Consider the following 22,312-nt stretch of genomic DNA (forward strand, 5'->3'; position numbering starts at 1 on the left):
TACGGGCCATCACTACCACTGCTCCAGTGGGCCTTACGCGTGTCTCTCGGTCAATTGTGGAAGATCCATCAATGAACAATGCCTCACTATCTAAATTAGGATCCTCTTCTGTTTTACTGGTCCCTTCGGGGTGTTGGTGGCACAGTCGTGGGCCTCCTCTCCCTCCTTGAACTCGTGTGCTAGAAAGGTGGCTGGGTTCACCTGATTTACACTAAACTATTTTAAGAGATGGCCTAGAAAGCATTCTGTTTGCATTCAGTCACCCGTTGTGTATTCAGCGTGCTCTTGCTCTTTTGTATGACCGCTAACACTGAGTTCTCGGAGTACAATGTTAGCAGTATCCCCATTACAATGGCGGTGCTTTTGTCAACAGCCAAGGCTGCTGCTGCCAGCACCTGCTTGAATGGGAAATGGTCCTGCATGACTGAGTCCAAGAGCCTGCCGTAATATGCAAGGGGCTTGTAAAAATGTGTATTTCTTGTAGTGGGGCTTTCCTAGTACGGGCGAGTGCGATATGGTTACTTTCAGTTTAAAAAAAAAAGTCTCATACATCTGAGGTGTCCAGGCTAGTTCCTCATGGCTGGTCTTCGCCTTCTTCGTGGCCTTGTGTAAGGGGGCGATGAGCGGGTTGTAGTCAAAAACTCAATGTCGGACATAGTTGCATAGCCTCAAAAACGTATGCATACTCTTTTTTGTTCTAGGGGGTGTTATAGCCCTGATAAAGTCTACGCATTCTGGCGTGATCTGCTGGCTGGTTGCTGAGACTAGTTGGCCCAGATAGCTAACATCTGGTCTTACATACTGCACCTTTACCTTGTACCATCTTGTGGCGCGTATAGTCAGGAGAGCTATCGTCTCTTGGTGGCATAGGTCCTTCAAGGGGCTGCATACCAGGATATCGTCGGCATATAAGGGCGCTGCTGAATTGGAAGTTAGCACGGATTTTTCTCAGCATTCGGTTAAAGATACTGGGGGCCTCACAATACCACCGGGGCAATCCCCGGTGTAGCAGCTGGAATCCTTGGAAGGTGAAAGAGGTCAGATACTGTCTGGGTACAGTATGATGCTAAGGAACATGTTTTTTAGGTCCATCAAGAAGAAATAGCAGGCGTTTGCGGGTATGACAGTTAGTATGCCAGAAGGGTCTGGTACTATGGGGAACTGCGCGACCGCAATGTCATTGAGAGGGTGCAGATCCTGCACCAGGCACCTCTCTTACTTTTCATAACCGGGAAGATTGGCATATAGCAGGGGGAGACCCCACGTGGACGACCTTTTGATCAATTAGCGCTTGGATTGTGGGTGTTAGACCTTCATCTGTCTCCTAAGAGAGAGGGTACTGGTGCACCCGGGGTAGGATAGCCTCCTCTCGCAGTGCTATCCTTCCAGGTTCGGTGGTGTTGATGTGCCCTACATCTTAAGTCTCTTTGCCCGCACCGGTCGCGATACTGGTGCCAAATTGTGCTCCTCCCATGTTGCTAATACCGCCCTGAATAACTGGGCCTCATTCCTCGATTCCATCCAAATCTAGAAGGGGTCGTGAAGATCATTTCTGAGGCTCTCAGGTACTCGCCGAACAACTGGTCATCAGTTATCTCCCGTATCCTTAGACCAGGGTAGACGAAGATGATACGCCAACATTCCATCCACTTGGCCAGGTACCCACAGGATTCGGTATCTGGGTCCTATTTTGACAGCCTCCATGAAGAGCAGCGCTTCCTCTTGTAATCCTGCATCATGGTGACCTTCCCAGCGGAACACATATTTATTGGGCAATTGCAGCTCCCGGCCCTCCAGTTCTGGTGCATTAGCAATAAGGGTGACACATTGTGCAATGTGGGTGAATCAAGGAAATGAGTCTTGCAGAGATGACCCCAGGGGTCGAGCACGTCACTGCCTTGTCTTCTGCGAAATGAATAATTTAGTTTGGCCATCGAGTCTCATCCTAGAAGATTAGTCCGGGACGAGGGGTGATATAGTAATTTCCCCTTCATGTGGCTGCCTCCCCGGTCCAACTCTAGGGGTTTCATGAAGGAGATTCTCATGAGTGACGCCTGAAAACCCTTCCCTGTCCATGGAATCTTTGGACAGGGGAGCAATCCCTTCTTTTAGGCAGAACTTTGTTGTTCCTGTGTCAATCAGGAAGCTGTATGGTATGTCATTTATCAATATCATTAGAGTGGCTCCTCATCAGATCACTGATAGTGCACGACACGTGAGGTTGGGGGTGCGGGTCTCAACTCATATCGGTCCTGCTGACTATGCAGTCCTGTGAGTGGAGAAGGAAATGTGACTTGGTTCCAGCCCAGAGGGTGCACTCTATGCGACTTCCTCGACTCCCGTATCTACATGTTAAATCCTTCCTAAACCTCTTCAGCGACAACCTCATTGGTGTTGTCACCTTCTGTGCCCTTGTGGCTACAGCTGTTTTGACCAGGGTTGCCTGCTCCCTGTTCAGGGATTCTGCAGCGGTGTCCTGGTTACTTTCTGGCTTCTTCCTACTTATTCTCACTTCCCTTCTTCCCTCCACTTGTCTTCTCTCCCATCTTACGAGGCATTGCTGCATGCAGGGGAAATCCCAATTGGGATTTCCTCTCCTATATCTAATGCAATCCTCTGACATTGCTAAATCCTCTGGCTCGAAGGATACCCCCCTCACCTTCCCCCCCCACTCCCCCCGGGGCCAGGACTGTCTGAACTGGTTCCCCTCCCTAATCCAATCTGCTAGTAGGTTGCAGAACGGATGGGCAAAGCTTTTCCCCATCATTCCTCACTATTAGCTCCCTCTGGGTCAGCTGATAGTCACCAGCTGCTTGAGTCTGGCAGCGAGTGACCTTGCCATTAGATCTCAGCTGGGTTGGAGTGGAATCTCCCTGCGCTGATGGGGTTTGAACGACTAAGAATGTCAGACAGGGGTGTTGAGCCTGGGGGAACCCCAGCCCCAACCTGGGCAGGGGCTGGCATCCTTCCAGTCCTGGATCGCTGCTCAGCAGGGGCCCTCTGGGCCTCATAACTGGTGAACTGGTGTAACCTATGTGTGGTGGGGGAGGTGCGGAAACCTTGCTTGTGGGTTCTGCGTGGCTGCAAGTTGGGGCCACCTCAAAGATGGCCCATGATCCTAACAGTAGTTCTCTTAACTTTTTTCCCACCCTATACATTTTGTTTGAATGTGTGTCCTCGTGTGTTCTATTGTGTTGCTGTCAAAGGCTCCCCCCTCTGGCCAGGGGAATGCATGTACTTTAGTATGAACGTCATTTACAGCAGTAAATATCTAGCATTTTAACCTGCGTAAGGAGTCTAGTTTGCATGTGGCTTAACAGTGACTCCATGATAAGCTGAGAACCTTTTTAGGGGACCGGTACAGTGCTAACATCCTTGAGTTTTAAATAGTCCTAAATCCTATTTTGATCGTGGAGAAATATGTACACAAGATTATGCCACCAATAACTACTAGCTATGAGCTCCACTTTAGACCGAGATGCATCAAAAAGACTTTTCTCAATACATAAAACAACGCATATTTAGAATCACAACCTGTAAGAAAGTGCAAGGGTTAACTTAAACATTGTAAACCATTTTAGCAGCGGATTAGCAGGCATGGAATAAATCTTTGCAAGAGAAAGATAGTGACTTCCTTATATGCACAAAGCAGCAGTCCAAGTGAATAACACCTTTCGCTTCTTTCAGTCACGACCAGTGTTTTAGAGAGCAGTAGTGCTGAGAAACCCCTTTAGACTAATAAATAAGAATGAGGGGTTGGCTCTTTATCACACCCAGAGCCTATGTGTACCATCAGTGTCACGCCTAGCGGTCCAAGCGTTGAGGCCTCGCCCCAATGTCACACTCTGCGATCACACGGACCATCTGTCTCTCGCCCAGCAGTCAGATCAGAACCCTATAACACACCCAGGGTTGTGCCTACCATTTGTGTCTCACCGAGCGACACAAGCGGAGCCCTAGTTTGCCATAAGCCAAATGCTGGGACTAAGGATTAGATGTGGCCTCTTACCCACTGATGACAGCTTCAGGATGGACCTCCGCCCCACGGATTCAGCAGAACTTTCAATCAATTGAGGCGTCTGCTCACCTCTCTTGTTTGCACTGATGTGAATCTGTACGGGTGGGGTCCACTTCCTTTGGCTGCAGTCTAGGCTCAGAGGACCAATCTCTCCTATCTGGCTCGCCAAAATGTTGCTCAAATGCAGATTAACCTTATTTAAATTAAAGACAAGAGGTGTCTGGCAAAGCAGGAACAGTCTATTTAATTAAACACAACGGCACGGAGAGTGCAGTACAGACTCAGGGTCTAATGACTGTCTCTCAAAGTTACAGAGTTTTAAGTGTCTTTTTATATATTGTCTTGAGGTGCAATATAACAATTGAGTCCATTCTTTGAAAAAAAAATCTGGGCCTAGTCACAAGGCTATAAATCCGACCATCTGATAAAGTGTGAGGGTGGGTCTCAACCTTGCGTGGACATAGTGTTGGCGTGTAGAAAACATGTCCAGATGTCTGGCATGGGAGGAGGGTGTGATCACTGCAAGTAGTGTGTGTGGGCTGTATTCCGATTGGCTGTGTGTTCCTAACCTTGTGTAGCAGCTAACTTTATGGTGTTTTGGCCACACGTACCCCTCCGGACCTTTGTGGTGTTGCTGCCTATCTGGGTCTTTCCTGTTTGCACGTTGGGATACGTGTCACCCCACCTGTGATCTGTCAATCAGTTGCTTCAGGCTTGGGTCGCAGGGCCTGTCTGACCACGTACTTCTGACTCGGGGTTGAAGGGAGGTCATGTCGGGTGGAATCGACAATAGCAAGGCACATCTTATGGCATACATTGACATTGTTTTTATGTATATCAACACAGAGAGCAGGTACGTGACAGGCAGTAGCAACACCCACTGCATCCAGAGATTCAAGTTAGACGGCAGCAGAGTAAGATTCGCTCTCACACACAGATCATGAAAGACAGTGGCACTGTGTGCTTTCCTGAAGCAGAACTGACAGAGGGTCCCAGTGATAGTTTCACTCATGCAGACTAGATCATGATAATATTTTCCTTGCATAAACTGATGGGGTACAAAACAGCAGCAGAGCATGACTTCCATATAGGCCTCAGGACAGACAAAAGCTGTGCTTAGTCACACAGGTAGCAGCAGTGCAATATCCACACCCAGACAGATCAGATACACCACAGGCAGGATCTGTACACGCTTCACTCACTTAGGTGGAAAGGTGCAGCACAAGCTATCATCAAAAGCAGGATGGTAAGCTTATCATACGATGGTCAGTTTAGAAAGTGCTAGAATTTAGAAAGCATTAGAAGGCAAACAGGTGGGCCAAACTAAGACAGCACATATGTTTTAAAGAAGGACGAGAGTGAAGGGAAAGTATTGTCAGCGAGACACATCTATTAACCAAAGAACCCACAAGATGGCTGCTAACTCCCCAGACTACGAATAAGGGAAAGAATGTGCATGCCCAGGTGTTGCCCAGTCACCTCCTCATCGTATGGGCACACAAATAGGAAATAGATACAAAACAGATTCTCATCAAGAAGGAAGAATAGGTCATCACTTCGACAAAGATATTTCCATCAAGGTAAGAGAAGAAGATAGAGCAATGGAGGTGCGCACAGAAGCTAAACTGACAAGAATTCATGGGAGAAAAGCAGATAAAAACAAAGAACAGCAGAGGAGAGAATGCAAGGGCATTTTCTATGGATGGAAGGAAGAAAGAAGGCTCATGTTTTATTTGATATGTGGGCTTAAAAATCATTAAAGAGAAAATTTCACATAAAAGCAGAGGATATCAATGCATCATAGTAGCCACAACAGCACATTCTGAGCACAGACTAATAGTGCAACAAACAAGATAAGCTTCATTTCTTCAAACAATTTGCATAATGCCTTGGGTCATGGAAATTAGTAGAAGTACGTTTGGCCAAATAAACCATATTTGGTTATACCCCATGCAGTTGATGCAAAATGGTACCGTTTGCCTACCTGTGCTGCACCTCCAGCTGGAGCAGTAGGCTTTGCCTGAGCCCCCAGGTCCACAGATCCAGTGTTAGCCATTGTGGTTCTCCCCGGATTGACTAGAAAAAGAGCAAAGTATTTATTAATCTGCTTAATGATCAAAAGATGTTGCTTGACATCGCAATACTAGTTTCCAAAATTACTAGATGTTGTCCCCATCCTTAGTTATAACTCTTGTGATCTACAATGCCTGAGCCCAGAATCTTCAACCTGCAGCAATCACAAAATTATATTTTTTTAAAAGCACCAACACTTACTCAGTTGCACCTGTTTCAGGCCATTTCAAGTCAGGTGTTGGCTGCTGAATTTAAAGCATCTACCTCCTCAGTGAGTTCATAACCGTTCAACAACCCTAGAGTTTTATTCAATAAAACTGCAACTATACGCACAAGGGTCATTAGTAGAACATAGAAGGCAGGAATCTGAGGCGAAGCCCTGTGTAGTTATCAAGATTTGACATCAATGGATGGTGCAGGTGCAAGGTATTAATGAAAATAGTAAATCTTCAATGCAGAGGGGGCAACTGCCAGTTTTCTTGTGATTATGTTACCATTTTGTAAAAGCATAACAGGGGACATAAGGAACAAGAAGGATTAAACTTACAGCAACTTCGGTAATCCAACACTGAGATTTTTCATATACTCACATGCTTGAATTAGTCACTGTTGTCGTGCCAGGAACACTCACTAAGCAAAGTGTACTCTTACACGCAACATTAAAAGTTACAAATACTTTTGTATCGCATTCACTACATTGGAAACGAACGGAACTCCAGCCAATTATAGTTGACCTTCTTGTCAGAGACTTGAGTAAACTATATATAAATATACCGCCTCATGCTATACAAGCATTGGCAAATCCAATAGATAGGCTTGGATAAAGTAAAAAAAAAAAAAAAAAGCACTTCTGTGTCAACAAAATGTTGCACTTGTTTTCCTTTTCAGTTACAGATTAAAATTAGTAGTAAGTAAACAAAAATAAAACATGCAAACGTTTTTTTTAAAAAGATAATAAAATATATATATATTTTTTTTATGTGGCCGGTCGGGGGTCTGGAAGCGGGAAGGGTGGGGCGAACAGCAAAGCAACCCCAGGGAGGGCAAAGGGCAAATGGTAAAGCAACACAGGGTACAGGTGGTGAAACAGCCAAAGTAATACGGAAGGAGAAGCGAAAGCAACTACAGGGGAGGGCTGGAAAGGACACAAAGTAACCGTGTGTCAGTGTCAATGGAGTACTGTTTGGTGAAAGAGTGAGTCGCTCTTCTTGTAGCTCTTCTACAGATGTTTTTGAATTGAGACACCTATGAACAGAGCTACCATTGACAGCTTCTTCTTGGTTAATTGTGCAATGCATTTTCTAATAATCTCTTGATGATGTTATGGGCTAAGAAAAACCAAGCAACAATCCATTTGTTGAGCGAAAGATACAAACATTTGGTCCATTTGACAGAAATCTTTAGTGTAGGTAAAATATGAGACATCATTTGCTATTCAACGAATGTAATACTTTTTAAGTGTTTCGATTAGGAAAAAATGTTTAAACTATAATGCCTTGATTAAAATTAAATGAACTGGGTACTTTCAGAATGAATGTGGGATTGGTAGACAATGTTGATAATCTTGAAAAGTGGGAAAAGTTTTTTTTTGTTTTTTTTACAAGAAGGAGACTACAGTTTTCTAACCCTTCTTGCGGACGAAATTGCTAGTAGAAAGTTTTCAATTTAAGGTAATTTATATCAGACTTATGAATTGATAAGAAGGAAGAAAGCATAAATTCGGCCATGACGGTGTTGAGCCCATTCAGGTGGCAATCTCGCTTTAGGTGGGAAAAGTCTGATAAAGTCACTCATGAGCTCCTTGATTACCATTTCAGAAAACAACACATTTTTATGTGGAGTTCTTTGAATCTTGAAATAGCTACAAGATCAACTCTGAGAGAGGCAAAGACTAGATTGGAGTTTGTGATACGAGGTGATATTTCTGAAATACATAGCTTCTCTTTCACTGCCCATATTAATCTTTCCTACATCATATTATATATATTATACTTGAAGAAGCACTAGCTGCTTCTAAAATTATTTTAGTCACTCAGGATATTAAAAGACTAAACGTTAGGTAATGAGAAACTGTTTAACTTGCAGGAAGTGTAGATAGTGGTGACGTATTTATCCCTTGCTCCTAGTAAGTCGCTAGGAGTCTGTTTTGAAACAAATCAGTCTTTGAAATGACCAGAATCTGTGAACCAATGTTGGCACACCCATGCCACCACGATTATTTGCAACTTTCTTTTATGATTTCCTGCAAAGTCATGATTATCAAGAAAATTAGGGAAAAGGCAAACAATAATTTTCCTAACCCAATTTGTTGAGAATGACGATCCTTCTGACCTTAGACAAAGTCATATGTTCCCACACCACGTGCACTGCCTGTTCTTTTTGGCCCCATAGTAGAATGCCCCATTTCAGTAATAACCTCAGGGAGTAATTTTAGTAATAACCTCAGGGTGTAATACCCCATTTCTGGAACACCAATCTCAACTGCCTGTTGTCTATTTTGTGAGAGGCTGGATAATGTCTACTGACTTTGTCCACCACATTGCTGCAAACTCCAGAATGTTCAGGTAGGTATAAGTGGTCAAGGTCCAATGCTCCCTTCCAATGCAGTTTTTTCATATCCAACATGGCGCTGACTTAGAACGCCGTAACTTCGATTTCGGGATTATTCCCAGGACCTTTGTACTTTGTACCTAGGTGAGACCTATTTATCTAACACTTACTAAATCTATTTACATTAGAAATCTCTCCTTACTTCTCTTTTGGTTCTGGATCTTTTATTTTCAGTACAAAATCAAATTGTCTCATTCTTTAATATTTCATCTAGTTAATTATCCTTAATTACACTCTTGGAATGCACAGCTATATCTATACACCTCTAACTAGGTATGAATTAGAAAAAAGAACTATTACCTTTTTCACAAATCAGCACCATTTTCATGGTCTTTTTCTCTTTCACTTGTTCTTACATACTTATATCTTGCACGACGGGGTGCACTTTTGCATGGTCCTCACTGTTACCTTTTCCGTTAAACTTGAATTATCCTTTTTCTGATTTATTCTTACTTACTACTTGCAACCTTGAAAAAGCCCTAGGTGAATGCACCACATGGGGCGAAATACGTGTCGGCTGTTCTTTCATGTTATCCTAAGTACAGTTTTAAAGCTTGGAATCAATAAACAGATCTGAACAAAATACCAGAATTTGATGGACTATTGCCTTTCTGTGATCAACATTTTCAAAAAAATGACCTAAGGGGGTTCTCAACTCTTGTATTCTTTGAAAACTCCAGTGCGCTACCAATAATTTGATGCAGCTGTTGAGTGCCCACTTCAATAATTTCTGAGCTTCTTTTGACAAGGGCAGAGATCTTGATCTCCCTTGTTAGCTTCCATAAAATACGGTGGAAGCACTGTTTACTCGAATCATTACACGTGTTTCATACCACTGGGAGATACGTTTTGAGTTCCATACAGTTGATGTGGTACTTGATCTCTTTTTTTTTTTTTTTTTTTTTTTAACTATAAGCCACTGGTATTCAAATTCAGCATATGTGTTCCCCATCGTGTTAATGCGCATCTGTAGCCAGACATCTTTAGGATTTTGAAGGCACTGATGGCTATCTTTTAAGAATATTGTCCCCGTTTAATCACCATTGTAGACTTCATTAATGGTGTTACTTGTGTTGCATAATCCCATTCTCTAAATATATGTTGCCACTGATTATTCAGTCGCTGTTAAACTATCCTCGTTCTCAAATTACACTGAGGCACCAGCAAAATAGATGATGACGGTCTCTAGAATCGCTTTTACCATCCACGCATTGCATTGCTTCTTGATGTTAAAAAGGCTGCTTGGTGAACAAGTTTCTTTCCTCTTTCCAGAGAAGAATAAACATTTCTTTGGTTGCTTGGATTCTGGAACCCAAGGAAAAACATCTGCTTGGGAAGTTAGCTATCTAAGTAGGGATATAAACTGTGCAGCTTTTGCTTCTCAGATGCGCAGCAACAGGGGCCAGGTAATTGGTACATAATCAAGGTGCTACTTTTAATCCAAAAGGAAGAGCTTTGAATTGGTAATGATGGCCCGCTACCACCAACTTCAAATATTTTCTGTGCTTTACATGAATTTTGACGTAACAATATGCATCCTCCTGATCCAGGGATGTTAGAATTTGTCCTTTCTTCAGAACGAGCAAGATCTCAAAAAGCGTTATCATGCAAATCTCTGTTCCTTTATACATTTTATTAAAATTTTGAAATCCGAAATTGGCTGGCATTCTCATCTTTATTTTCCAATACTAGAAAAAAACTAAAGTAGAATCCTACATTTCTTTCTAAAATCAGAACCTGTCCCATAGTTCTTAATTTGGGCACAACACCTGAAGCAATTACTTCAGATGCTTGTATGGTTCCTTTTTTGGAGGCTGAAAAGAGGTTCCCTACCAATTTTAGGGTATAGCTATCTCTGATACCCATTTGTCTGATGTATTAGCTGTGCCATTTTTTTTTTTAGACATCCTTCCTCCCACTGGCAGTTTTTGGAAAGTCAGGCCCTTTCTCTTTTGTGGTTGTACATGGATGACAGATTTCCTCTCCTGTGTTGGACTTGTTTGTTTTGCTGGTCATGTTATCTTTGTGGTCTGGTTTGTTGACCAAAGGTGACATAATGCTTTTATGATCAATACAAGTTTCCCCGCTGAAACGGCCTTTGATTTTGAAGTCATCAACCTTCTTATAAATGACATTATTTACATCAAAGGGCATAGCCATTATCTATTAACTGACCAGCAGGTCTGAAGGAAGTGCTCTTTAGCCAAACGTGATGTTACATTACAGCTTTATTGCATATTTGCCTAAAAACACAGTTAGAAGCACCCATAGTTTATCTATCAATCATGACGAGACCTGCTCTTCCATCTAGTACAGCTGATTTTGCCTTAAATATTTCCTCCGCCAGCAGTTTGCTGCGCAGGGGAGCTGTAAAGAAATGGCTCCCTGTTGCAGTTACCCCCCACTTTTTGCCTGATACTGATGCTGACTTGACTGAGAAGTGTGCTGGGACCCTGCTAACCAGGCCCCAGCACCAGTGTTCCTTCACCTAAAATGTACCATTGTATCCACAATTGGCACACCCTGGCATTCAGATAAGTCCCTTGTAACTGGTACTTCTAGTACCAAGGGCCCTGATGCCAAGAAAGGTCTCTAAGGGCTGCAGCATGTCTTATGCCACCCTAGAGACCCCTCACTCAGCACAGACACACTGCTTACAAGCCTGTGTGTGCTAGTGAGAACAAAATGAGTAAGTCGACATGGCACTCCCCTCAGGGTGCCATGCCAGCCTCTCACTGCCTATGCAGTATAGGTAAGACACCCCTCTAGCAGGCCTTACAGCCCTAAGGCAGGGTGCACTATACCATAGGTGAGGGTACCAGTGCATGAGCACTGTGCCCCTACCGTGTCTAAACAAAACCTTAGACATTGTAAGTGCAGGGTAGCCATAAGAGTATATGGTCTGGGAGTCTGTTTTACACGAACTCCACAGCACCATAATGGCTACACTGAAAACTGGGAAGTTTGGTATCAAACTTCTCAGCACAATAAATGCACACTGAAGCCAGTGTACATTTTATTGTAAAATACACCACAGAGGGCACCTTAGAGGTGCCCCCTGAAACTTAACCAACTATCTGTGTAGGCTGACTGGTTCCAGCAGCCTGCCACACTAGAGACATGTTGCTGGCCCCATGGGGAGAGTGCCTTTGTCACTCTGAGGCCAGTAACAAAGCCTGCACTGGGTGGAGATGCTAACACCTCCCCCAGGCAGGAGCTGTGACACCTGGCGGTGAGCCTCAAAGGCTCACCCCTTTGTCACAGCCCAGCAGGGCACTCCAGCTTAGTGGAGTTGCCCGCCCCCTCCGGCCACGGCCCCCACTTTTGGCGGCAAGGCTGGAGGGAACAAAGAAAGCAACAAGGAGGAGTCACTGGCCAGTCAGGACAGCCCCTAAGGTGTCCTGAGCTGAAGTGACTCTAACTTTTAGAAATCCTCCATCTTGCAGATGGAGGATTCCCCCAATAGGGTTAGGATTGTGACCCCCTCCCCTTGGGAGGAGGCACAAAGAGGGTGTACCCACCCTCAGGGCTAGTAGCCATTGGCTACTAACCCCCCAGACCTAAACACGCCCTTAAATTTAGTATTTAAGGGCTACCCTGAACCCTAGAAAATTAGATTCCTGCAACTACAAGAAGAAGGACTGCCTAGCTGAAAACCCCTGCAGCGGAAGACCAGAAGACGACAACTGCCTTGGCTCCAGAAACTCACCGGCCTGTCTCCTGCCTTCCAAAGATCCTGCTCCAGCGACGCCTTCCAAAGGGACCAGCGACCTCGACATCCTCTGAGGACTGCCCCTGCTTCGAAAAGACAAGAAACTCCCGAGGACAGCGGACCTGCTCCAAGAAAAGCTGCAACTTTGTTTCCAGCAGCTTTAAAGAACCCTGCAAGCTCCCCGCAAGAAGCGTGAGACTTGCAACACTGCACCCGGCGACCCCGACTCGGCTGGTGGAGATCCGACACCTCAGGAGGGACCCCAGGACTACTCTGATACTGTGAGTACCAAAACCTGTCCCCCCTGAGCCCCCACAGCGCCGCCTGCAGAGGGAATCCCGAGGCTTCCCCTGACCGCGACTCTTTGAACCTAAAGTCCCGACGCCTGGGAGAGACCCTGCACCCGCAGCCCCCAGGACCTGAAGGACCGGACTTTCACTGGAGAAGTGACCCCCAGGAGTCCCTCTCCCTTGCCCAAGTGGAGGTTTCCCCGAGGAACCCCCCCCCTTGCCTGCCTGCAGCGCTGAAGAGATCCCGAGATCTCTCATAGACTAACATTGCGAACCCGACGCTTGTTTCTACACTGCACCCGGCCGCCCCCGCGCCGCTGAGGGTGAAATTTCTGTGTGGACTTGTGTCCCCCCCGGTGCCCTACAAAACCCCCCTGGTCTGCCCTCCGAAGACGCGGGTACTTACCTGCAAGCAGACCGGAACCGGGGCACCCCCTTCTCTCCATTCTAGCCTATGTGTTTTGGGCACCACTTTGAACTCTGCACCTGACCGGCCCTGAGCTGCTGGTGTGGTGACTTTGGGGTTGCTCTGAACCCCCAACGGTGGGCTACCTTGGACCAAGAACTGAACCCTGTAAGTGTCTTACTTACCTGGTAAAACTAACAAATACTTACCTCCCCTAGGAACTGTGAAAATTGCACTAAGTGTCCACTTTTAAAACAGCTATTTGTGAATAACTTGAAAAGTATACATGCAATTTTGATGATTTGAAGTTCCTAAAGTACTTACCTGCAATACCTTTCGAATGAGCTATTACATGTAGAATTTGAACCTGTGGTTCTTAAAATAAACTAAGAAAAGATATTTTTCTATATAAAAACCTATTGGCTGGATTTGTCTCTGAGTGTGTGTACCTCATTTATTGTCTATGTGTATGTACAACAAATGCTTAACACTACTCCTTGGATAAGCCTACTGCTCGACCACACTACCACAAAATAGAGCATTAGTATTATCTCTTTTTACCACTATTTTACCTCTAAGGGGAACCCTTGGACTCTGTGCATGCTATTCCTTACTTTGAAATAGCACATACAGAGCCAACTTCCTACATTGGTGGATCAGCGGTGGGGTACAAGACTTTGCATTTGCTGGACTACTCAGCCAATACCTGATCACACGACAAATTCCAAAATTGTCATTAGAAATTGATTTTTGCAATTTGAAAAGTTTTCTAAATTCTTAAAAGACCTGCTAGGGCCTTGTGTTAGATCCTGTTTAGCATTTCTTTTAGAGTTTAAAAGTTTGTAAAGGTTTGAATTAGATTCTAGAACCAGTTGTAGATTCTTAAAAAGTATTCCAACTTTTAGAAGCAAAATGTCTAGCACAGATGTGACTGTGGTGGAACTCGACACCACACCTTACCTCCATCTTAAGATGAGGGAGCTAAGGTCACTCTGTAAAATAAAGAAAATAACAATGGGCCCCAAACCTACCAAAATACAGCTCCAGGAGCTTTTGGCAGAGTTTGAAAAGGACAACCCCTCTGAGGGTAGCAACTCAGAGGAAGAGGATAGTGACTTGGAGGAAAATTCCCCCCTACCAGTCCTATCTAGGGAGAACAGGGTCCCTCAAACCCTGACTCCAAAAATAATAGTCAGAGATGCTGGTTCCCTCACAGGAGAGACCAACACCTCTGAAATCACTGAGGATAACTCCAGTGAAGATGACCCCCTGTTAGCCAGGATGGTCAAAAGATTGGCTTTGGAAAAGCAGCTCCTAGCCATAGAAAGGGAAAGAAAAGAGATGGGCCTAGGTCCCATCGATGGTGGCAGCAACTTAAATAGGGTCAGAGATTCTCCTGACATCCTAAAAATCCCCAAAGGGATTGTAACAAAATATGAAGATGGTGATGACATCACCAAATGGTTCACAGCTTTTGAGAGGGCTTGTGTAACCAGAAAAGTAAACAGATCTCACTGGGGTGCTCTCCTTTGGGAAATGTTCACTGGAAAGTGTAGGGATAGACTCCTCACACTCTCTGGAAAAGATGCAGAATCTTATGACCTCATGAAGGGTACCCTGATTGAGGGCTTTGGATTCTCCACTGAGGAGTATAGAATTAGATTCAGGGGGGCTCAAAAATCCTCGAGCCAGACCTGGGTTGATTTTGTAGACTACTCAGTAAAAACACTAGATGGTTGGTTAACTGGAAATGAAGTGTGTGACTATGTTGGGCTTTATAATTTGTTTATGAAAGAACACATGTTAAGTAACTGCTTCAATGAAAAGTTGCATCAGTATCTGGTAGACCTAGGTCCAATTTCTCCCCAAGAATTGGGAAAGAAGGCAGACCACTGGGTCAAGACTAGGGTAACCAAAACTTCCACTGGGGGTGACCAAAAGAAAGGGGTTACAAAAACTCCCCAGGAGAAAGTGGGTGACACTAGAAACAAAGAAAAAGAGTCCTCTGTAGGCCCCCAAAAACCAGAACAGGTGGGTGGGCCCCAAGACACAACCCAAAACAAAGGTGGGTACCAGGGTAAGAACTGGGATGCCACTAAGGCATGGTGCCACAACTGTAAACAGTCTGGGCACCACACCAAGGACACTTCTTGTCCCACAAACAAACCCCAGAACAAAATTCCAGGGGTAACCAGTGTAGCCATGGGAGATGACTCCTCAGATGAGGAGGTCTTCCTAGCCTTCAACTGGAAACAGGGCCCAACAGGTGAGTTGGAGATTCCAGAGGGAAGTAGACACTTCCACCACCTACTGGTGAATGGAATCCCAACCACTGCCCTGAGAGACACTTGTGCCAGTCACACTATTGTGCATGACAGGCTGGTGCTCTCAAACCAGTACATCCCAGGTGAGACTGCCAGGGTAAGAGTTAGCCTAGACAGGGTCACTAAGAGGCCTGTGGCTTTAGTGCCCATAGAAGTGGGTGGCACTCTTAGCTGGAGAAGGGTAGTAGTCAGTACAGACCTCCCCCTTGATTGTCTCCTTGGAAATGACTACCCAGAGGTTAGTCAGAGCTCAAGAGAGGAACTGGTCCAGTGCCAGTCCTCTCCCAAGGATTCTGGAAGTCCTGCCTCTGCAGTAAATGCAAGCAGGCCCCAGAAGAAGAAGAAAAGAAAACAGAGTAGGAAGGGTGGACAACCTTTAGCCAAGGTTACAGCAAGCCAAGGAGATTCTGCTCCAGTAGGGGAGAACTCCAAAAATGGCCAAGATAAAGTCCAACCTGACCCACAAGAAGTCCTGGCTAGTCAGGCAACTGTTAAACCTGAGTGGGTGGCTCCTCAGCTAACAGAAGAAAGAGTGGAAGAAGGGTGTTTACTACAAGATGTGGTAACCCCCCACTCCAATACAGCAGACAGGCAACCTGAACCCAAAGAAGCCTGTAACTTAGCCCCTTCCCTTTTAGGTGAAGAGCTAAAGGTGTGGTTCTGGGCACTGACAGCTGTCAGTGGCCTCTGCTGGGTGTTAGCCTTTATGACTGCACTATCCTTAGCATGGTGGTCTGACCCCATGCCAAATAGCAAGTTAGGCCCCCTGACCCTATTGGTCATGGTGGGGTTACTCCAGCTCTGGGTAACCTCTCTGGGTAAGCTAGGGGTAACCCTGGCCAAGATAAGGTTAGCAGAGGTGGACACCTCTAAGACCAAAATAGAAAGAATGGGTGGAGACATTGAAGAGGCAGACAAGAGGCAATTCAGACTAGGTCCTATTACTGTGGAAGTGGGTCAGTTCCCCAAAGGGAATGACCTGAACAGAAGGATGTAAGGCAGAGTAGGCCCTGCAACTAACCAGCCTATTTCTCCTACTCTTCCTCGCCTGGCAGACTAGGAAGACTCTCCCAGCTTGGGCTGAGTCTCCTGGCCTGTAGGCTGGGGGGGGGCTTGTGTAAAGAAATGGCTCCCTGTTGCAGTTACCCCCCACTTTTTGCCTGATACTGATGCTGACTTGACTGAGAAGTGTGCTGGGACCCTGCTAACCAGGCCCCAGCACCAGTGTTCCTTCACCTAAAATGTACCATTGTATCCACAATTGGCACACCCTGGCATTCAGATAAGTCCCTTGTAACTGGTACTTCTAGTACCAAGGGCCCTGATGCCAAGAAAGGTCTCTAAGGGCTGCAGCATGTCTTATGCCACCCTAGAGACCCCTCACTCAGCACAGACACACTGCTTACAAGCCTGTGTGTGCTAGTGAGAACAAAATGAGTAAGTCGACATGGCACTCCCCTCAGGGTGCCATGCCAGCCTCTCACTGCCTATGCAGTATAGGTAAGACACCCCTCTAGCAGGCCTTACAGCCCTAAGGCAGGGTGCACTATACCATAGGTGAGGGTACCAGTGCATGAGCACTGTGCCCCTACCGTGTCTAAACAAAACCTTAGACATTGTAAGTGCAGGGTAGCCATAAGAGTATATGGTCTGGGAGTCTGTTTTACACGAACTCCACAGCACCATAATGGCTACACTGAAAACTGGGAAGTTTGGTATCAAACTTCTCAGCACAATAAATGCACACTGAAGCCAGTGTACATTTTATTGTAAAATACACCACAGAGGGCACCTTAGAGGTGCCCCCTGAAACTTAACCAACTATCTGTGTAGGCTGACTGGTTCCAGCAGCCTGCCACACTAGAGACATGTTGCTGGCCCCATGGGGAGAGTGCCTTTGTCACTCTGAGGCCAGTAACAAAGCCTGCACTGGGTGGAGATGCTAACACCTCCCCCAGGCAGGAGCTGTGACACCTGGCGGTGAGCCTCAAAGGCTCACCCCTTTGTCACAGCCCAGCAGGGCACTCCAGCTTAGTGGAGTTGCCCGCCCCCTCCGGCCACGGCCCCCACTTTTGGCGGCAAGGCTGGAGGGAACAAAGAAAGCAACAAGGAGGAGTCACTGGCCAGTCAGGACAGCCCCTAAGGTGTCCTGAGCTGAAGTGACTCTAACTTTTAGAAATCCTCCATCTTGCAGATGGAGGATTCCCCCAATAGGGTTAGGATTGTGACCCCCTCCCCTTGGGAGGAGGCACAAAGAGGGTGTACCCACCCTCAGGGCTAGTAGCCATTGGCTACTAACCCCCCAGACCTAAACACGCCCTTAAATTTAGTATTTAAGGGCTACCCTGAACCCTAGAAAATTAGATTCCTGCAACTACAAGAAGAAGGACTGCCTAGCTGAAAACCCCTGCAGCGGAAGACCAGAAGACGACAACTGCCTTGGCTCCAGAAACTCACCGGCCTGTCTCCTGCCTTCCAAAGATCCTGCTCCAGCGACGCCTTCCAAAGGGACCAGCGACCTCGACATCCTCTGAGGACTGCCCCTGCTTCGAAAAGACAAGAAACTCCCGAGGACAGCGGACCTGCTCCAAGAAAAGCTGCAACTTTGTTTCCAGCAGCTTTAAAGAACCCTGCAAGCTCCCCGCAAGAAGCGTGAGACTTGCAACACTGCACCCGGCGACCCCGACTCGGCTGGTGGAGATCCGACACCTCAGGAGGGACCCCAGGACTACTCTGATACTGTGAGTACCAAAACCTGTCCCCCCTGAGCCCCCACAGCGCCGCCTGCAGAGGGAATCCCGAGGCTTCCCCTGACCGCGACTCTTTGAACCTAAAGTCCCGACGCCTGGGAGAGACCCTGCACCCGCAGCCCCCAGGACCTGAAGGACCGGACTTTCACTGGAGAAGTGACCCCCAGGAGTCCCTCTCCCTTGCCCAAGTGGAGGTTTCCCCGAGGAACCCCCCCCCTTGCCTGCCTGCAGCGCTGAAGAGATCCCGAGATCTCTCATAGACTAACATTGCGAACCCGACGCTTGTTTCTACACTGCACCCGGCCGCCCCCGCGCCGCTGAGGGTGAAATTTCTGTGTGGACTTGTGTCCCCCCCGGTGCCCTACAAAACCCCCCTGGTCTGCCCTCCGAAGACGCGGGTACTTACCTGCAAGCAGACCGGAACCGGGGCACCCCCTTCTCTCCATTCTAGCCTATGTGTTTTGGGCACCACTTTGAACTCTGCACCTGACCGGCCCTGAGCTGCTGGTGTGGTGACTTTGGGGTTGCTCTGAACCCCCAACGGTGGGCTACCTTGGACCAAGAACTGAACCCTGTAAGTGTCTTACTTACCTGGTAAAACTAACAAATACTTACCTCCCCTAGGAACTGTGAAAATTGCACTAAGTGTCCACTTTTAAAACAGCTATTTGTGAATAACTTGAAAAGTATACATGCAATTTTGATGATTTGAAGTTCCTAAAGTACTTACCTGCAATACCTTTCGAATGAGCTATTACATGTAGAATTTGAACCTGTGGTTCTTAAAATAAACTAAGAAAAGATATTTTTCTATATAAAAACCTATTGGCTGGATTTGTCTCTGAGTGTGTGTACCTCATTTATTGTCTATGTGTATGTACAACAAATGCTTAACACTACTCCTTGGATAAGCCTACTGCTCGACCACACTACCACAAAATAGAGCATTAGTATTATCTCTTTTTACCACTATTTTACCTCTAAGGGGAACCCTTGGACTCTGTGCATGCTATTCCTTACTTTGAAATAGCACATACAGAGCCAACTTCCTACAGGAGCCAAATTGTTTCACAAGTGTCTTACAAGTCTTACCACCATACCCAACACTTTTGCAGGTTTTACTGCTGCCAGTACGTTGACACGCTTGCCCATGGAGTTCAACTTTCTCCCTCGTCTGGTGGGACAGTGCAAGGTGTAAAATGATTACAGGATGTCTGTTGTACTGCTGCAGACACTAATTATTCATGCAGGAGATGAAGAGCTTTTCTTAAATTTTTCTCTCTTCTGTGACAAATTAACAGATGCTGTTGCAGAATTTTCTATCACTTGCTGCCCCTTTTTCCATATATGGCCCAAAATGGCAATAAACTGGACACTGTAATGCAACTTTCCTTCGAAATTGAAAAGAAAAAAAGACTATTCATCTGCTAAAACAGACAAACGAAAACACAGGTACTGTATAAAGGGATTAAATCGTCCTATATCGCCTATGGTGAATCTCTTGAATTGGGCTCGGAACTGGCAGCTGGTGGTATAATGAGCTGATTCCAGTATATGCCTGCTAATAGTGCTACTAATTTATTCCCTGAAAAGTTTGAATTATCATCAAATACAGCTGAATGGTTGCAGTCTTTGTCAAAGTTATTTCAAGCAGTTATCCTACATGAAGTTCTAAAAAGAACCAGAAACAACGCTATCACTACTAATATTAAGAATCAAAGAAGAAAAGGTTCAATTCTTGCTAAGATCTGCAGCTTGAAGCAATACTGATTGCAGTGGAAGAACTGGAAGCTGTGGCGTTGAAAGGGATACTGATGCAGTCTTCGGAAGAGGCGGTGGAGGTAGGAGTTGAGAAATATCCCTCCCATCTCCTGTAAGGAGTTTAACATGTCAAACAGCATTTGCACCTTTAGAATGTCTTTTAAGTGACTCATAGCAAGGCTTGTTTTGCTTTTAATGTTCCTTTTCCTTATCTTCATTACCCAAATAATTCATGTTTACGTCTCTAGGATTAGGAGCTTCTTCATAGCCTCAATGTACTTCCTTTGTACTGAAGAATGCTTGTGTGTGATCCAACTCATTATCTTTATTATTTTCGCCTTGGCATGAAGAAACGTAATTCATATCTTCTTTGGAAGTTGCAGAGTTACAGAAACACCATTAGAGAATGTAGGTGTAAATGTGAAACAGAGGAGAGAGAGAGTATGTTGAAGACCAAGAAGATACCTCTGGTGCAATTACTGGTATGGAAAAATCTGTCCACGGGCAGCTCAACAACGGAATGATCATCAATGATAGAGATAAAGTTGTTGATGGTGTTTGTTTCATTGATGACGAAAGGGTCGTTGATGAATGGGGTTGTCATCCCTTTCCTTGAGAGTTTTCAGGAAAAAAAGTCTGACAAATGTCATATTTTGCTTGGATGTGACTTGGATGATGACAATAAAGGCACACTGTGTGTTGGTCATATTTGTACAGTTTTGTCCTCCCACATGACCTGCATGCTTTGAAAAGAGATTTGTTCTTAGAAGCATCTGCCATGGCTGTTTTCTGAGCTGTACTGAAGTACTCCTGTGACCAAATTCTTCCAAATCCTTACACTTTGTTCTAGGAAGAGAGAGAGCTTTATTCAGGGTTTTTCACTCAGAACGTGTGTAGGAAGCTGGCCCTTCATGCGGTAGCATCGATACCGTGTAAAGGGTCAAGGGGTTCCCCAGGTTCCCCAATGAATGGGGAATACCAAAGTGCTCTATTTAGGGGTAGTGTGGTCGAGCAGCCTTAGGCTTAACACAGAGGAGTGAAAGACATCCACAAATACACATAAATGAGACTCACGACTCAAGAAGGAGATCCACACCAATTTATAAAAATTGCAAGTATCTTTATATACGTTTAGGCATCAGAGAAAAAAACGTACAGGTAAGTACGTTTTTAAATAGGAATTCGTTTCACTTCAAAAAACACAGTGCAATTTCTGAGTTCTGCAATGTGATCCTATGGGAGGAAAAACAAGTCCTGCAAACAGATAGAATATAGCGACTTATAGGACCAATCTCCAGGAGTTAAGCTAAGTACTGGGCAAGAACCAAGGCAGCACCAATAGTACACCACCAGCGGCAGCCGGATATAAGGTTAAAAACAGCATTGGGGGCCCAATGTGTTTCAATGGAGATCGGTCACAGAGGAAAGAGGCTGCAGGCTCTGGCCAGGAGGCAGGTTGGGCTGAACCAACAGCGGGCTCAGGCCTCACAATGCTCAAGCACAGGTCGGCACTACCTTCCGTCCTCTTCTCCACTGCCAAGGGGTGACAGGTGCAGAGGTGTTATTAGGTGTTGGGCTTTCCTTACTGGAGAGGTCACAGAAGAGGGGGGCTGTGTGTAGAGGCTGTAGGCGTCATCGGGGAGTCCAGGAGGGGTGAAACCACGATGGACTCAGACACTGGAGGGCTGGGGAACCTTGTTGGCACGGGTGGTCCACTCAACTCGGTCGGAGACAGCCGGTGCAGTGGTGACTTCAGCTGTCAGGTTTAGACAGTTCTAGAGGCTTCAGAGGCCCTTCTTTGGAGTTTGCTGGAGAACTGGTCTGTTGTTCACAGGTAGTCTTGAGTCTTTTTTTCAAAGGCAGGCAGTCCTCCCAGGTTTCTGGAGTCAGAGCTGCAGTAGGAGTCAACTTTAGAGCAGATTTCGACAAGGGATGCAGACAGGCAGTGGGATTGTTTCCAGGTCAGCTGCTTCATTTTCTCCTCTTCTGATTTTGCAGCTCTTGAGTTTCCTTGGTCTTCTTAGGTCAGGATCTGCCTCTCTGGTGGCAGGGCTCCCCCTAAATACTGAAATTAGGGGTGTTAGGGTGTGTGTAGGGTAGTAGCTAATGGACTCCTGACCCTTGGGGTCATTATGACCCCTATATGACCACTTCCGGAGGGAAGTGGACATAATCCTCTCCCAGAATTCCTAGGTATGGCATCACAAAGTTGGCTACCTCTGAAATTTTGTGTCCACCTCGCAGTAGCCAACCTTAGGGGTGGTACTAGCCTGGAAGTGGCACACCTAACGGAGGAGCTAATTTTCTTGCCTCTCTAGGTGCCAAGTGGGCTCTGGACGTTGGCTTCTTCTCCTGTGAGGGGAAGCCA

The 22,312-nt window shown here is 45.9% G+C and overlaps 1 protein-coding gene across 8 annotated transcripts in view; it reads right to left on the reverse strand.

Moving 5' to 3' along the window:
• The window catches only part of EP400 (E1A binding protein p400), a 601,391-nt gene that overhangs the window by 313,591 nt on the left and 265,488 nt on the right, over positions 1 to 22,312 (reverse strand). For all 8 annotated transcript variants that reach the window (XM_069215336.1, XM_069215331.1, XM_069215335.1 and 5 more), the window contains one exon: positions 6,003 to 6,094. In XM_069215336.1, coding sequence (XP_069071437.1) covers positions 6,003 to 6,094 — 92 coding nt within the window. The remainder of the gene's footprint in view (positions 1 to 6,002; positions 6,095 to 22,312) is intronic.

Source organism: Pleurodeles waltl, chromosome 11 (assembly GCF_031143425.1).
Source record: "Pleurodeles waltl isolate 20211129_DDA chromosome 11, aPleWal1.hap1.20221129, whole genome shotgun sequence".
Classification (NCBI taxonomy): Eukaryota; Metazoa; Chordata; class Amphibia; order Caudata; family Salamandridae; genus Pleurodeles; species Pleurodeles waltl.